The 17,724-nt window shown below is 45.0% G+C and overlaps 1 protein-coding gene across 3 annotated transcripts in view; it reads left to right on the top strand.

Annotated features, from left to right (window-relative positions):
* The window catches only part of LOC109898155 (myomegalin), a 122,518-nt gene that overhangs the window by 31,203 nt on the left and 73,591 nt on the right, over window positions 1-17,724 (top strand). For all 3 annotated transcript variants that reach the window (XM_031833712.1, XM_031833710.1, XM_031833711.1), the window contains exon 4: window positions 15,455-15,565. In XM_031833712.1, the coding sequence (XP_031689572.1) occupies window positions 15,455-15,565 (111 nt within the window). The remainder of the gene's footprint in view (window positions 1-15,454; window positions 15,566-17,724) is intronic.

The raw sequence follows: 17,724 nt of genomic DNA, 5'->3' as shown, positions 1-17,724 counted from the left end.
TGGCCCATGTGGGGGGATATGTACAATATGGTGCAATTGCAGACTGCAAATCGGGTCGTTCCTTGATTTCAATAAATGCCCATTGGTGCCTGCCATTGGTCAGTTCCAGTGTTATAAGAATGATGGTTTCTTAACAAAGATGAGTTTTTTTTACATAGCAAGTTAGGATAACTAATCTGGCAGGTTAGGATAATTAACGTGGCAGATTAGGTGAATTAGCGTGGCAGGTTAGGAGGATGAGGTTAAGGTTAGGATAGGATGTAACTTCTGCTTCTCAACATCAACACAAAGATTGCTGAATTCCTATGACAACACAGAGGAAATTCTTGGATACAGTTGATAAGAAGAGTCACTTCGGGGGCTGGGCCGCAATACATAACTTGACATCAAGAAAAGGCAATATTAGAAAACACCTCTAATTGAGGTCTGCATTTACACCCTTATCAAAATGTAGGGAAAATGGCGTGGCACAGCTTCAAGAAAATGGTCGCTTTCAAACTAGGGATTTCGTGGCTATTTGAGGAAGCTAAGACAGTAATTCTGCTCATAGATTATGTATGTACTACACATTGACATATCCATCCCCCCCCCAAAATAAAATAAATAAATACTTTCTTAGACGCCAAAGTACCAGAGCATGCCATTAATGTTAGTGAACCGCAGCTCCCAGAAAGACCGACCGAGAGAGGCTTGATGTTAGTGAACACAGCTCAGCGAAAGACACACAGAGGAAGAGATTCCCTCCTCTCTGCCTGCCATGACTGTACACTTCCAGTTACATAAGAGGTCTGAAGAAGAGAATTAAGTGGAAAGCAGCAGTAAGCTGTGTGTCTCTGTTAGAGGAGTTAGGGATGCACCCCAGAACAGGGTTTCTTAACATTTATAGGGATCCTTCCTAACAATAAACTTGAGTCTTTATTGTTTGAATGCTGTGGTTAGGTGTGTGTGTGTGTGTGTGTGTGTGTGCATAGTTCAGTCATTGAGTTCTACAGATGTGCCCTTTATGGAAAATAATGGGAGCAGAGACCGTGCCTTTAACCCCCCTTACTATTCCACCCTCTCCCTCCACTCACCCCAGGCCCCTTTACACAGTAACGTTACAGTCCCATCCTGCCAACTGATGGTTCAGTGCAGTCAATGGGGCCCTCGGGCACAGCTCTGTGTCCCTTTGATTTATTTGCATAGACAACAAAGGAGGTCATGGTTCCAGCACACACACACACACGCGCATATAGTATACATCAGATAGATACTGGACACGTGTCCACGCATGCATTACTGTAGAGTACTGTAGAATAGAGTAGAATATTATGTGTCGCTTCACTTACTGTCCATCCGAAGATGATTATATCACAGCACACGTCATATATACACAGCATACGTTCATCCATCCGTCCATTGGTCCATGATGAATCTGACATCTGTGCTTTACTACCAGACCTTTTCATACTGTACATTACATTGCATACTCTGCACACACACGCACAGTATCTTAAACATATGCATACATACAGCCCATCCATTTCAGACACCACCAAGGTCAAGTTCAGCCAGGCTCTTCATGGGTTTACAAATTTTATATTACAACCCCCCTGTCTCGTTACACACACAACACAAGCCACACATGTTGTCGTGCTAGCACGCATGTTGATCAGAGAAGGTGTTTACAGCGTAAATGTGTTTGTTTACCACGCTAATTACAGGGGTGATACTGTCGTACCCACCACATGCCACCATACAGTACCACCCGTTGCCATCTCTTGGATCTATTGGGCGTTGCACTCTTCAATGAGAAGCACAGTTTCTTCTTAGTTTGTGTGTTCAACCACAGTCACACACACATCCACTCACAAACACGCACACACTTTTTATTTATTTTTACACTGCTGCTACTAACTGTTTATTATCTATGTCACTTTATGTACATATTACCTCAATTACCTCAACTAAACCTGTACCCCTGCACATTGACTTGGTACCGGTACCCACTGTATATATAGCCCCGTTAATGTTATTTTATAGTGTTACTTAAAAAAAAAACTTTAGTTTATTTAGTAAATATTTTCTAAACTATTGTTTTTCTTAAAACTGCATTGTTGGTTAAGGGCTTGTAAGTAAGCATTTCACTGTACTACACCTGTTGTATTCGGCGTATGTGACAAATTAAATTAAATTTGACACACACACACACACCTATATATATACACACAGGTATATGTTTACGGCCCTGGTACCCCATCCCTAATCTGTTCTGTTTGTCAGCTGGGCTTCATTCACAAAACTGTTCCGCCGGCGGCATTTCCTCCCTCCGATTTCTATTTGGGGGGTGAAAACACATCACTTTGTTCCATCAGTTTATGTTTTTTCTTTCTTCAAAACTGCTCTCCCTGTTCGGCCGAAATGAATTCTAGCGAAGAGAGAGAGACTCTGGGAAAGATTGGGTTACACGTCTGCGAGAGACAAAAGCGGCCGGTGGGAGGGGTCATGACAGTTGGCAGTGGTTTGGAGAGAACTCGATACCATAATTTAGACCCTCCATAAACACACTGAATCAGAGACAGATTTACTCTGTGATATATGGCTCTGGGAACAGCGGCACCTTTCCACAAAGCAGACCTTTCCCTGTAACATGAAATGCATGCTTTTATGATTACGTGCAATGTGTTTATGGTTGCTTACACAAACCTATGGAACGTATTTAGTTGAACGTAACTGCACGGACTGTGTAGATGAACTGTCATGAATTAGAAACAAGAGCAGCTATTGACTGTCTAGTCTGAAAGATTGTGATGTAATCAACTCTATTTAGAAATAACATGTTAGAGTTAGTAGGGTAAGGGTGTGTGTGTGTGTGTGTGTGTGTGTGTGTGTGTGTGTGTGTGTGTGTGTGTGTGTGTGTGTGTGTGTGTGTGTGTGTGTGTGTGTGTGTGTGTGTGTGTGTGTGTGTGTGTGTGTGTTCACCTTGTACATATATATCCTGTTTCGACCCTCAGACTTAGCAAAAGATGACCTAGCGAAAGAGTAGCTTAGTGAGATTATTTCCTGATGCTCCAGCAGAAATTAAGCCTTTTCCAATCAGACAGCTAATAGTCAGCAAACAGCAGACAGCACAGCACAGCAGCAGCATGCAACTACAAACGGTTAGCTCATCTTCTCTCTCTCTCTCTCTCTCTCCCTCTCTCTCTCTCTCTCTCTCTCTTTCTCTCACTCACCATATTACCTCATCTTCTCCCTATGTATTTGTTTCTGTCTCTCCCTCCCCACCCTCCACCCCACTCTCTCTGATCCTGCCTCCCAGTGGAGAGTAAGGGGATCTGGGGTGAGGTGTGTGGAGGCAGAGAGGCTCAGAAGGTTCATTTGTGGACTGAGATTCACACCGGAAGCTATTGATTGGAGCAGCAGGAGAGACAGGGGTGGGGGTGGAGGTGTAAGTGTTTCAGCTCCTCTGATTCATATATGATAGATTACTATGTGTGGGTGTGATGGAGGTTGTCAGAAAGGTTGGACACGGAGGTGGAGGGGGGGGGGGGGGATATGTCTGTCTCTTTATTCACCCCTGTATTGATGTGATCTGTGATCTGTAGGGAAAAGAGAGAAGGTGAAAAGAAAGGTTACTGCTACCGCCAAAGTGATGACTGAAAATATCACCTGGATAATTAACCTAAAATGGCTTCCTAATCACTCCCAGTTGCATTGTGTGTACAGCCAAAATGACTCTGAGGGAATTCCTAAACTAGCCAATCAGAGAGCCATTGAGGCTCTATTTGTTTTCTTACCTGATTCATTGATGGAGTCACTCTCTCTCCTCTGGAACTGCCTATTGTCCTCCCTACTCGCCATTACTACAGGCAGATGATGCATGGTAACACATCCCTCCTCGTCTGCCCCCCCCCCCCCCCCTTAATGGAATGGAGTGGTACTTAGTGCTCTCTTTCTCTTTCTCTCTCTCCCTCCCCCTAACTCAAACTCTAACCTCCCGATCCCCAATATTTTCTGCTTTAATCTTAGCATTGATGTTGAGTGCCCCCCCCTTTCCCTCCCTCCTAGACTTAGGTAATTTCCTGTCTGGCTGACTCACAGCAGTCACACCTCTGAATGGAGGGGGCGTTATGAAAGAGTGGATGGAAGGAGCGATAAAGAAAAGCGTGTGGTATGTCAGATCTGTGTCCATACTAGTCCACGTTGGCCTCGGCCTCTCTTTATCTCCCCCTCTCTCTCTTTTATACACACACGCCCTTCCACAGACACACACGCAGACAGGTATCTCTCTCATCTGCTCGTTGTCCCTTTCGTCTGTCTAATCGTGTGACAATCTTGAAATTCGCAGATGCACACAGGCAGGGTCCATTTGCCCAGAACTGAGCTGGCAGAGTTCCTTTCCTGTCTAGTCCCTACCCAGTAGCCGTAGTGTTAGCTACATCAGCTGCCTGAGTCAGGGCACTGCTGCCCTCTCTGGGAGTATCACTCTGCGCTATTGACCAGAGCTCCAGGCTAAGGGCCATCCGTCACAGTCTGCCCAGGGAAAGGCTCACGTCCGGGGGTCGGGTATCACAGACAGCCTGGGTCAGGAAGACCGGCGCTGAAACTTTTGATCCCAGGCCAAAGAACGCTCCATGAGTCCGGATTCGGTTCCAGTTTATTAAGTCACCCGTTCAGTAAATAGTACGGTCTGGGACATCTGAGTTCCACCTGGTGAGAATACGCCATCCAGTACCTAGCAGGGGGTTGATATAAAGCATGAGGTTAATGTGGCGTCGACAGAGAGGTGGACTTCTCCATTCATTGATTACACCCAGTAGGTTAGCATCCAGCTACAGAAGATGTTGTGAGACCATTACTCTCTTCCCCCCCACAAAATACATTACATCAGCTGTGTGTGTTCTACTCAGAGAGAAGCAGTAATTCTAACAAGTAAGAGCAGCCAATAGCCTCTTTAACCTAGCATCAGTCTCTGGTCGTATGAACTACAGCGTACAGATACCAAGTGTTTGTGTTTCCTGGGTTTGTATAAATCCTGTTTTATTCGTGCTCCTTTCCCACTTGGCATTAACAAGCCCAAACAACAAATGTACAAGTACTGTAAATACCCATGGAAACGCAGCGATGCCTGTAACCAAACACTGCCTGCGGCGGCGAGGGCTCCCTAAGCCCTAACGTGTGACCCGCTCTTTTCCACCACCGCTGGGTTCTGCCCCTGTCTAGGCCCAGTGTGTGTGGGTGTGTGTGAGTGTGTATGTGTGAGAGCTATAGGTGTTGTGTTGCAGGAGCTGTGGGCAGCAGCATATGGGTTAGTGTTTGATTGGGTCTGTTTTTCTGGTCGTCATTGCGAGCAAGGAAGGTGACTTGCCATAGGGGCTCTTTTTGGAGCGCAGTGGGGTTGTCAGGCGGGCTGGAAAGTGTGTGTACCCCTGATGGGAGGCTGGCACAGGGAGAGAGTCCCCCTCCTACCGCCTTTCCCCCCACCCACCACCCACCACCCTTACACTACTTCATCCTCCACTCACATACCACTGGCACCCTGCTCTGCCTCCTCATCTGGGACGGATTTAATAGAGAAAAGGATGGCGAGAGGGAGAGATGTAGAGAGGGGGGAATAGAGAAGAGATAGGGAGGGGGTGTGATGCTTGATGAGAGAGGGGGAGAAGTAGAAATTGAAAGATGATATCCACCCCTCACCCTCTCGGTGACTTCCTCGTGTTACCATGGCAACAGAAGTCAACTGACAGATTGAGGCAGTGAAGAAATGGTTGATCTAGCTGGTATTGGATCAGTGATGGATTATATGTACGTATAGCCCGTAAGGATCTGCACGTATTGCATTGCATTGGGGTTACTGATTCAGAGTGCTGTCACAGGTTCCGTTTTTAAAAATTGTTGTTCCCTTGGGTTACCGCTGGAGGGCACCCTTGCCTCGTGTTATAGTTTCCAGGTTACCCAAATTTTAACTTATTGGTTTCACCTGGTTTTGATTACCTTCTCTATTCACCTGGTTGCCTTGCTATTTAGGTTCCTCTGTTGCTTGTATCTGTACTTAGGTCTTATGTTTTGTTTAGTGCACTCTTGTGCTGTTGCTTTGTTTTTGTCAAGACTTTAAGTAAAGAGCTGAATTTACCTCTGCTTGCTGTGTTTCTTTGCGACTGGGTTCGAGTTCGTACAAGCATCATTGTAACAGGAGATCTAAGCCAACCATGGACCCAGCAGAGATTTTTCAGTCGTCTGAGGAACATGCTGAACTCCGCCATTTACGGTCGGCTGTCACCCACCATGGAACTGTGATTGGCCGCCATGAGGCGCGGCTGCAGGCATTGTCGGATGATTTAAGAACTCTTGTGCCCACTCTTCACTCAGCCTTTCTGAACGGACTCAGCGAGGTTCTCAAGGATGAACTGGCTTCCTGGGACAACCCTGACACTCTAGATGAGCTCATCGTTCTGGCCATCCGGATTGACAACCGGCTCTGGGAAGGTCGTCGTGAGAGGACGGAGGGGTTCCAGGTGGTCACCAGTGTTTCGGGTCCCGCTGAGGGAGTAGATTCTCTGGGTGTCCCATTGCCCTATGCTGTGCCTGCTTGTTCTGTACCCCGTTCTGTACCCTGAGTTCTCAATTCTGCTCTGGTTTCCCTCCATATCCTTCAGAGGAGCCGACGCTATTGGGACACACAAGGTTTCCGCTCTGGAGAGAAGGTGCATGATTAATGAGCAACTCACCCTCCAGGGATCTATGTTTTTTAAAATAAATTGGACTTGTGCGAATCAGAAGGAGACGAGTGGAAGACAGCGTTCAACACCCCTAATGGACATTATGAGTACCGTGTCATGCCGTTTGGACTTACTAATGCTCCAGCCATTTTCCAGGCCCTGGTTAATGACGTGCTGTGGAACTTTCTTCACCAGTTCATCTTTGTATACCTGGATGACATTTTCATTTTCTGTCGGGTTTTCTTCTGCACCCATTCTATTTCATGTGGATCCTTCTCTTCCCTTTGTGGTAGGGGCGGATGCCTCTGACGTTGGCATGGGTCAAATCAAATCAAATCAAATCAAATTTTATTTGTCACATACACATGGTTAGCAGATGTTAATGCGAGTGTAGCGAAATGCTTGTGCTTCTAGTTCCGGCAATGCAGTAATAACCAACAAGTAATCTAGCTAACAATTCCAAAACTACTACCTTATAGACAAGTGTAAGGGGATAAAGAATATGTACATAAAGATATATGAGTGAGTGATGGTACAGAGCGGCATAGGCAAGATACAGTAGATGGTATTGAGTGCAGTATATACAATGAGATGAGTATGTAAACAAAGTGGCATAGTTAAAGTGGCTAGTGATACATGTATTACATAAAGATGCAGTAGATGATATAGAGTACAGTATATACATATGAGATTAATAATGTAGGGTATGTAAACATTATATTAGGTAGCATTGTTTAAAGTGGCTAGTGATATATTTTACATCATTTCCCATCAATTCCCATTATTAAAGTGGCTGGAGTTGAGTCAGTGTGTTGGCAGCAGCCACTCAATGTTAGTGGTGGCTGTTTAACAGTCTGATGGCCTTGAGATTGAAGCTGTTTTTCAGTCTCTCGGTCCCAGCTTTGATGCACCTGTACTGACCTCGCCTTCTGGATGATAGCGGGGTGAACAGGCAGTGGCTCGGGTGGTTGTTGTCCTTGATGATCTTTATGGCCTTCCTGTGACATGGGGTGGTGTAGGTGTCCTGGAGGACAGGTAGTTTGCCCCCGGTGATGCGTTGTGCAGACCTCACTACCCTCTGGAGAGCCTTACGGTTGTGGGCGGAGCAGTTGCCATACCAGGCGGTGATACAGCCCGACAGGATGCTCTCGATTGTGCATCTGTAGAAGTTTGTGAGTGCTTTTGGTGACAAGCCGAATTTCTTCAGCCTCCTTCAGCCTTCAGTCCACAATCATCTCCTTAGTTTTGTTGACGTTGAGTGTGAGGTTATTTTCCTGACACCACACTCCGAGGGCCCTCACCTCCTCCCTGTAGGCCGTCTCGTCGTTGTTGGTAATCAAGCCTACCACTGTCGTGTCGTCCGCAAACTTGATGATTGAGTTGGAGGCGTGCGTGGCCACGCAGTCGTGGGTGAACAGGGAGTACAGGAGAGGGCTCAGAAAGCACCCTTGTGGGGCCCCAGTGTTGAGGATCAGCGGGGTGGAAATGTTGTTGCCTACCCTCACCACCTGGGGGCGGCCCGTCAGGAAGTCCAGTACCCAGTTGCACAGGGCGGGGTCGAGACCCAGGGTCTCGAGCTTGATGACGAGCTTGGAGGGCACTATGGTGTTAAATGCTGAGCTGTAGTCGATGAACAGCATTCTCACATAGGTATTCCTCTTGTCCAGATGGGTTAGGGCAGTGTGCAGTGTGGTTGAGATTGCATCCTCTGTGGACCTATTTGGGTGGTAAGCAAATTGGAGTGGGTCTAGGGTGTCAGATAGGGTGGAGGGGATATGGTCCTTGACTAGTCTCTCAAAGCACTTCATGATGACGGTGAGTGAGTGCTACGGGGCGGTAGTCGTTTAGCTCAGTTACCTTAGCTTTCTTGGGAACAGGAACAATGGTGGCCCTCTTGAAGCATGTGGGAACAACAGACTGGGATAGGGATTGATTGAATATGTCCGTAAACACACCAGTTGGAGTGTGGAATCAGATTGGTCGGACCAGCGTTGAACAGACCTCAGCGCGGGAGCTTCTTGTTTTAGTTTCTGTCTGTAGGCAGGGATCAACAAAATGGAGTCGTGGTCAGCTTTTCCGAAAGGAGGGCGGGGCAGGGCCTTATATGCGTCGCGGAAGTTAGAATAGCAGTGATCCAAGGTTTTTCCAGCCCTGGTTGCGCAATCGATATGCTGATAAAATTTAGGGAGTCTTGTTTTCAGATTAGCCTTGTTAAAATCCCTAGCCACAATGAATGCAGCCTCCGGATAAATGGATTCCAGTTTGCAAAGAGTCAAATAAAGTTTGTTCAGAGCCATCGATGTGTCTACTTGGGGGGGAATATATACGGCTGTGATTATAATCGAAGAGAATTCCCTTGGTAGATAATGCGGTCAACATTTGATTGTGAGGAATTCTAAATCAGGTGAACAGAAGGACTTGAGTACCTGTATGTTGCTATGATCACACCACGTCACGTTAACCATGAAGCATACGCCCCCGCCCCTCTTCTTACCAGAAAGATGTTTGTTTCTGTCTACGCAATGCGTGGAGAAACCAGTTGGCTGCACCGACTCCGATAGCGTCTCTCCAGTGAGCCATGTTTCCGTGAAGCAAAGAACGTTACAGTCTCTGATGTCCCTCTGGAATGCTACCCTTGCTCGGATTTCATCAACCTTTTTGTCAAGAGACTGGACATTGGCGAGGAAGAATGCTAGGGAGTGGTGCACGATGTGCCCGTCTCCGGAGTCTGACCAGAAGTCATTTTTTTGGGTCGCCAGCTGGGATCCATTCCGTTGTCCTGGGTGAAAGGCAGAACACAGGATCCGCTTCGCGAAAGTCATATTCTTGGTCGTACTGATGGTGAGTTGACGCTGCTCTTATGTTCAGTAGTTCTTCTCGACTGTATGTAATGAAACCTAAGATGACCTGGGGTACTAATGTAAGAAATAACACGTAAAAAAAACAAAAAACTGCATAGTTTCCTAGGAACGCGAAGCGAGGCGGCCATCTCTGTCGGCGCCGGAAGTAGGTCTCAGTGCTCGGCTAAAGACCAAAAGCTTCAACCCCGTGCCTTCTCCAGACTTCTCACTCCAGCGGCGAGGAACTATGATGTCGGCAATCGGGAGCTGCTTGTGGTCAAACTGGATTTGGAGGAGTGGCGGCACTGGTTGTCGGGTTCGGAACATCCTTTTACGGTTTGGACGGACCACAAGAACCTGGCCTACATTCAGGAGGCTAAACGCCTTCAATCGCCGACCGGCTCGTTGGGCTCTTTTCCTTCACTCGGTTCAGATTCACAGTATCTTACCGCCAGGGTTCTAAGAACGTGAAGCTGGATGCCCTGTCTCGGCAGTTCCTCAGCTCCAGTGAGGATCGGCCACTTGGATCCATCATCGCCAAGTCGCTCATCCTCGCGCTGGTGTCCTGGGGTATAGGGACTGTAGTGAGGGAGGCACAAGGTAGGGGGGCAGTTCCTGACAAGTTGAGGGACTATTGTGTGCAGTTATATACTATTTGTTAATGCTACACTTGAAGTTAATTAGCTCAATTAAAATATTTTATTCTCTGTACTGCACCCATTCAAGCATACATACTCATGTGACTGACCAGAGAAATATAGAGAAATGGTTACTTGTATAGTGGAGTCTTTTGTTTAGACATGTTGCTAGCTTGCTAAACAATTAACCATTATCCCAACTCATACCATTACTACCCTGCATGAATCTGCAGGTACCTAACCAACCAGGTTCAATGTTAGCTAGTTAGCTTACATTAGGCTACAACTAGCAATGCAAATGGCTCTGAGATTCGAATAATATTACTACACAGATCAGTAACTCTGATCACTCTTAGCTATGATGTGGGCGTGCCCCAAGGGTCAATACTGGGGCCCCTCCTGTTCAGCCTGTACATTAATGATCTGCCTTCTGTCTGTACTGGGTCTGAATTTCAAATGTATGCAGATGATACAGTGATATATGTGCATGAAAAGAGCAAACAAGCTGCACAAGAACTCACTACTGTAATGGTCCAGGTTACAAAGTGGCTCAGTGACTCGTGTTTGCATCTCAATGTGAAAAAAACTATCTGCATGTTCTTCACAAAGAGGGCAACAGATGCTACTGAGCCAGATGTCTATGTCGGGGGATAAGTTCCAGGTGGTATCTGATTTTAAGTACATTGGCATCATACTTGATTCCAACCTCTCTTTTAAAAAGCATGTAAAAAAGGTAATTCAAATAACCAAATTCAACCTAGCTAATTTCCGATTTATACGAAATTGTTTGACTACAGAGGTAGCAAAACTGTACTTCAAATCTATGATACTCCCCCACTTAACATACTGCTTGATTAGTTGGGCCCAAGCTTGCTGTACAACATTTAAAACCTATTCAGTCTGTCTATAAACAGGCTCTCAAAGTGCTTGATAGGAAGCCCAATAGCCATCATCACTGTTACATCCTCAGAAAGCATGAGCTCCTGAGTTGGGAAAATCTTGTGCAATACACCGACGCATGTCTTGTATTCAACATCCTAAATGGCCTGGATCCCCCTCCACTCAGAAAAAAAAACAGAAAACCCAAACATTGATTTATGTTTATATCCCTTGATATAAACAGCTTGATTTTATATCCCTTGTAGATAATCTACAAAGAGAACAGTGGCATTTATGCTTGTCAGCCCAATTTTTATACGCATAATTATGAGCCTTGCGGTGTAAGATTGGAAAAATTGAAATAAACAGATGCGGTGTCCCAGATTTTCTTTGAGTATTTTACATGGTTGTTAAACATTGCTTGATATTATTAACTGGTGTTTTTGTTAACAGTGTGAGAACAATAGCACACATTTCCTTTAGCATATTATTGCAGATATATTGGCAGTTGGAAAAATCCACATTAGACTGTATAACTAATTTAATGATGAGGATTTGGAGTGAAAAGTGTTTGTTACCTCAGTATCCTCTCTTCCAGTGCTGTGTGGTCTGACTTTATTTGGTTCATATTCAGGGGGTTGTGTCATTCTACTTTTAGTGTTGGCCCTCCAGAATTACATCTTAGAACTAATTTAAATAGGATGGACAAACTCAACTAGCTAGTTTTACACGGCTCAGTTGGTTGAGCATGATGCTTGCAACACCAAAGTTTGCGGGTTTGATTCCTGCTGCGCCCGATTTGGATAAAAGTGTCTGCTAAATCGCACACACACATATATATATATAATGTGTGTGCGATTTATCAGACACTTTTCTATATATATATATATTAGTGTTTCCATTCACTCAGGTGAACAGAAAAGGAGAGTGAAGCTATAGCAAAGCAGAGTTATAGCCATAACTTGACTTCCTCTAAGGTCCCTTTCCCCTTCCCTCTACTTCTCCTTCCTCCCGAGCTCTTCTGTGGTTAGTTCTTGGTCTCTTGTTGCACATTCAGTTTGACAACAACATCCTAATTAAAGCACCATGGAAATGCGCAGCCCGGCTCTGCTTGGCGAGGGACGTCACCGTTGGAAAATGTTTATGAGCTGTGGCTGGTGTGACGTAGGAACCTTTCACTACCCGGATATTTATCTGCACGTCTTTAATCCAGTCTGATTGTAATAATGGATGGTTAGATACACCCCGATAATATAAACCAGTGGGGTACAATTTAGAAGTTGGTACGGGAGTCTGGAAAATGTCTGGATGTGCTTTTTTTTCCCCCTGATGTGCTATGAGCTGACGTCAGAAAGAGAAAGTACAGTGAGAGAATAGGGCTGATTTAATTTCACATCCAGCTCGTTTGGTAATAAATTCTATGATTTCTTCTGAATGAGACCTAATTGGGTTGTAATCGGTTATGGGTGTACTGTTGTTCTCTCCAGCTCTGCCGTAGCCTATCCAGTATGCTGGAATATTTAGTGTTTTTTAAATGTTTTAATTGAACCTTTATTTAACTAGGCAAGTGAATTAAGAACAAATTCTAATTTAAAATGATGGCGTAGGAACAGTGGGTTAACTGCCTTGTTCAAGGACAGAACGACAGATTTTTTACCTTGTCAGCTCGGGGATTATACATAGCAACCTTTCGGTTACTGGCTCAACGCTCTAACCACTAGGCTAGCTGCTACCTGCCGGCTACCTGGACTGGACTGGGGTTCTCTACCTATTCAGTGTTTCCCAACTCCAGTCCTCTAGTACCCACAACAGTAAACATTTTCACTGTAGCCCTGACAAACACACCTCAATCTACTTGTCAGCTAATCATCAAGCCCTCGATGAGTTGAATGAGGTGTGTTTGTCCAGGGGTAAAACACACATGTGTACTGTTGGCGGTACTCCAGGACTGGAGTTGGGGAAACACTGACCGATATGATGGAATACAGTGGTACCACTGGCGATGATCATTCTCTGACCTGTTTGTGTCTCAGCTACTCAGTCACTGGCCTGGCCTTGCCATTGCAGTCTTGTTTGGTTAAGGTTTGTTTCTGCTTTGCATATATATATATATATACAGTACCAGTCAAAAGTTTGGACACACCTACTCATTCAAGGGTTTTTCTTTATTTTTCTATTTTCTACATTGTAGAATAATAGTGAACACATCAAAACTATGAAATAACACATATGGAATCATGTAGTAACCAAAAAAGTATTAAACAAATGAAAATATAATTTTGGATTTTAAATTCATCAAAGTAGCCACACTTTGCCTTTATGTCAGCTTTGCACACTCTTGGCATTCTCTCAACCAGCTTCATGAGGAATGCTTTTCCAACAGTCTTGAAGGAGTTCCCACAATTGCTGAGCACTTGTTGGCTGCTTTTCCTTCACCCTGGGGTCTAACTCATCCCAAACCATCTCAATTGGGTTGAGGTCAGGTGATTGTGGAGGCCAGGTCATCTGATGCAGCACTCCATCACTCTTACTTCTTGGTCAAATAGCTCTTACACAGCCTGGAGGTGTGTTTTGGGTCATTGTCCTGTTAAAAACCAGATGGGATGGCACATCACTGCAGAATGCCGTGATAGCCATGCTGGTTAAGTTTGCCTTGAATTCTAAGTAAATCACTGATAGTGTCACCAGAAAAGCAACCCCACATAATAACACCTCTTCCTCTTCCATGCTTCACAGTGGGAACCACACATGCGGAGATCATCTGTTCACTTACTCTGCGTCTCATACAGACACGGCGGTTGAACCAAAATTCTCAAATTTGGACTCATCAGACCAAAGGACAGATTTCCACCGGTCTAATGTCCATTGCTTATGTTTCTTGGCCCAAGCAAGTCTATTCTTCTTATTGGTGTCATTTAGTAGTGGTTTCTTTGCAGCAATTCGACCATGAAGTGGTGATTCACGCAGTCTCCACTGAAAAGTTGATGTTGCGATGTGTCTGTTACTTGAACTCTGTGAAGCATTTATTTGATCTGCATTTCACTGCCGATTTCTGAGGCAGTGAACTGCAGCAGAGGTAACTCTTTCCTCTGGCGGTCCTCATGAGTGCTAGTTTCATCATAGCGTTTGATGTTTTTTTTCTGACTGCACCTGAAGAAACTTTAGAAATTTGCCGTATTGTCTTAAAGTAATGACAGACTGTCGTTTCCCTTTGCTTGTCACAACACAACTGATTGGCTCAAACTCATTAAGAAGGAAGAAATTCCACAAATGAACTTTTAACAAGGCACACCTGTTAATTGAAATGTATTCCAGGTGACTACCTCATGAAGCTGGTTGAAAGAATGCCAAGAGTGTGCAAATATAAAATGTATTTTGATTTGTTTAACACTTTTTTTGGTTCCATATGTAGTATTTCATAGTTTTGATGTCTTCACTGTTATTATAAAATGTAGAAAATAGTAAAAATAAAGAAAACCCTTGAATGGGTAGTAGGTGTGTCCAAACTCTTGACTGGTACTGTATATATCAGTGTTTCCACTCACTCAGGTGAACAGAGCAGGAGAGTGGAGCTATAGCACCTCCTTGTGGTCATAAAGCATGTAGTCACTCCGTAGTTGTCAAGTGTTGATATTCATATCTCAAATGCTTCATTGGAGATATACATGCACGTACAGAGTTGTTTCAGCATTTATGGTTCCAGTTCAACTTGTTTAGGTGCTTTGCCTTTTCTGCCTGTATGTCTACTGGTATGAGGTGGAGTGTTGGGGATTCTTGGAAGCAGCTGTTGTGCCTAGCTCAGCGAGGGTTAGGGCACTAACCATCAACTTGTCTCCTAGATCAACACAGTATGTGATCTCAAACTAGTTAGCAACCTATTTCTTTCCATTACAGTTCCAGATCAAACTAAAGGCTACTGCCCAAGTGTAGTCGCATACAGAATGTTTTCCCTATCAGCTACAGTAGCAGCACACCACTTGTGTCTGTGGTCTGTCTGTGCCACTCTCGAGCCCATGTCAGATCCTGGGATAACTTCACAGTGTTAAAAAAAATTAACTCTGACACAACTCTTTATCAACACCCCCCCCCTCCCCCCACTGCCCATGCCACCCCCCCACAGCCCCTCCTCAATGTTGAAAAACGAGGAGGCAGCTCTCCACTCCGGTTGTGATTGTCATTCACTTCATTCTTGATTGTGTGTTGGACATCAGTGTTGTCGTTCTACAATTAGACAGCAACTACTATTCTACTGATAGATTTTGAATTATTGTTGTTTATGTTAATACGTTTTTATTCAGTGGTGCTTTAGGATGCCGGACTGAATGGGGTCTCTGTTGCCGCCTGTGAAAAACATGGCACCATGTCTAACAGTTTCCGCGGTTACCACACTATTTCTCAGCACCTGAAAGACCTGAAGAAGGAGAACTTCAGCCTGAAGCTGCGGATCTACTTCCTTGAGGAGAGGATCCAGCAGAAATACGAGGACAGCAGTAACGATGTCCACAAGAGGGTGAGTCTCCCTGGGGCACCGAGGGACAGAGGAGAGGGGGTAGGAGCAGTGGCGATGTCCACAAGAGGATGAGTCTCACTGGGGCACTGAGGGACAGAGGAGAGGGGGTAGGAGCAGGGATGATGTCCACAAGAGGGTGAGTCTCACGGGGGCACTGAGAGACAGAGGAGAGGGGGTAGGAGCAGTGGCGATGTCCACAAGAGGATGAGTCTCACTGGGGCACTGAGGGACAGAGGAGAGGGGGTAGGAGCAGTGGCGATTTCCACAAGAGGATGAGTCTCACTGGGGCACCGAGGGACAGGGGAGAGGGGGTAGGAGCAGGGATGATGTCCACAAGAGGGTGAGTCTCACGGGGGCACTGAGAGACAGGGGAGAGGGGGTTGGAGCAGGGATGATGTCCACAAGAGGGCCCTACTGCGACACGGAGGGGTGGAGGAGAGGGGTGCAGGAGGGGACAGGGGAAAGGAATTGGGAAGGAGGCCATTTGTTGCAATTTTACAATTTCATTGGCTGTGTCGCAGTTTCATGTGCTGCTTCTGTTGTGTGTGTGTGTGTGTGTGTGTGTGTGTGTGGTGTGTGTGTGTGTGACAGAGGAAGAGGGTGAGAGAGTTTTGGTCTTTGCTGCATGCTCTAGGTTCATCATACAGTTGAAGTCGGAAGTTTTCATACACTGAGGTTGGAGTCATTAAAACTCGTTTTTCAACCACTCCACAAATTTCTTGTAAACAAACTGTAGTTTTGGCAAGTCGGTTAGGACATCTACTTTGTGCATGACACAAGTAAGTTTTCCCCAAAAATTTTACAGACAGATTATTTCACTTATAATTCACTGTATCACAATTCCAATGGGTCAGAAGTTTACATACACACTAAGTTGACTGTACCTTTAAACAGCTTGGAGAATTCCAGAAAATGATGTCATGGCTTTAGAAGCTTCTGATAGGCTAATTTACATCATTTGAGTCACTTGGAGGTATACCTGTGGATGTGTTTCAAGGCCTACCTTCAAACTCAGTGCCTCTTTGCTTGACATCATGGGAAAATCTAAAGAAATCATCCAAGACCTCAGAAAATAAATTGTAGACCTTCACAAGTCTGGTTCATTATTGGGAGCAATTTCCAAACGCCTGAAGGTACCATGTTCATCTGTACAAACAACAGTACGCAAGTATAAATACCATGGGACCACGCAGCCGTCATACCGCTCAGGAAGGAGACGCGTTCTGTCTCTTAGAGATGAACGTACTTTAGTGTGAAAGTGCAAATAAATCCCAGAACAACAGCAAATTACCTTGTGAATATGCTGGAGGAAACAGGTACAAAAGTATCTATATCCATAGTAAAACAAGTCCTATATCAAAATAACCTGAAAAGTCGCTCAGCAAGGAAGAAGCCACTGCTCCATAACCACCATAAAAAAGCCAGACTACGGTTTGCAACTGCACATGGGGACAAAGATTGTACTTTTTGGAGAAATGTCCTCGGGTCTGATTAAATAAAAATAGAACTGTTTGGCCATAATGACCATCGTTATGTTTGGAGGAAAAAGGGGGAGGCTTGTAAGCTGAAAAACACCATCCCAACCGTGATGCATGGGGGTGGCAGCATCATGTTGTGGTGGTGCTTTGCTGCAGGAGGGACTGGTGCTCTTCACAAAATAGATGGCATTGTGAGGGTGGACATTTATGTGGATATATTGAAGCAACATCTCAAGACATCAGTTATAGCTTGGTTGCAAATGGGTCTTCCAAATGGCCAATGACCCCAAGCATACTTCCAAAGTTGTGGCAAAATGGTTTAAGGACAACAAAGTCAAGGTATTGGAGTGGCCATCACAAAGCCCTGACCTCAATCCTATAGAAAATTTGTGGGCAGAACTGAAAAAGCGTGTGCACCAGCTCTGTCAGGAGGAATGGGCCAAAATTCACCCAACTTATTGTGGGAAGCTTGTGGAAGGCTACCCAAAACGTTTGACCCAAGTGAATCAATTTAAAGGCAATGCTACCAAATACTAATTGAGTGTATGTAAACTTCTGACCCACTGGGAATGTGATGAAAGAAATAAAGCTGAAATGAATCATTCTCTCTACTATTATTCTGACATTTCACATTCTTAAAATAAAGTGGTGATCCTAACTGACCTAAGACAGGGAATTTTT

The sequence above is a fragment of the Oncorhynchus kisutch genome, linkage group LG10 (genome assembly GCF_002021735.2).
Source record: "Oncorhynchus kisutch isolate 150728-3 linkage group LG10, Okis_V2, whole genome shotgun sequence".
Classification (NCBI taxonomy): Eukaryota; Metazoa; Chordata; class Actinopteri; order Salmoniformes; family Salmonidae; genus Oncorhynchus; species Oncorhynchus kisutch.
Note: the sequence above shows the minus strand (reverse complement) of the source record. Positions and strands in the feature narration are given on the sequence as shown.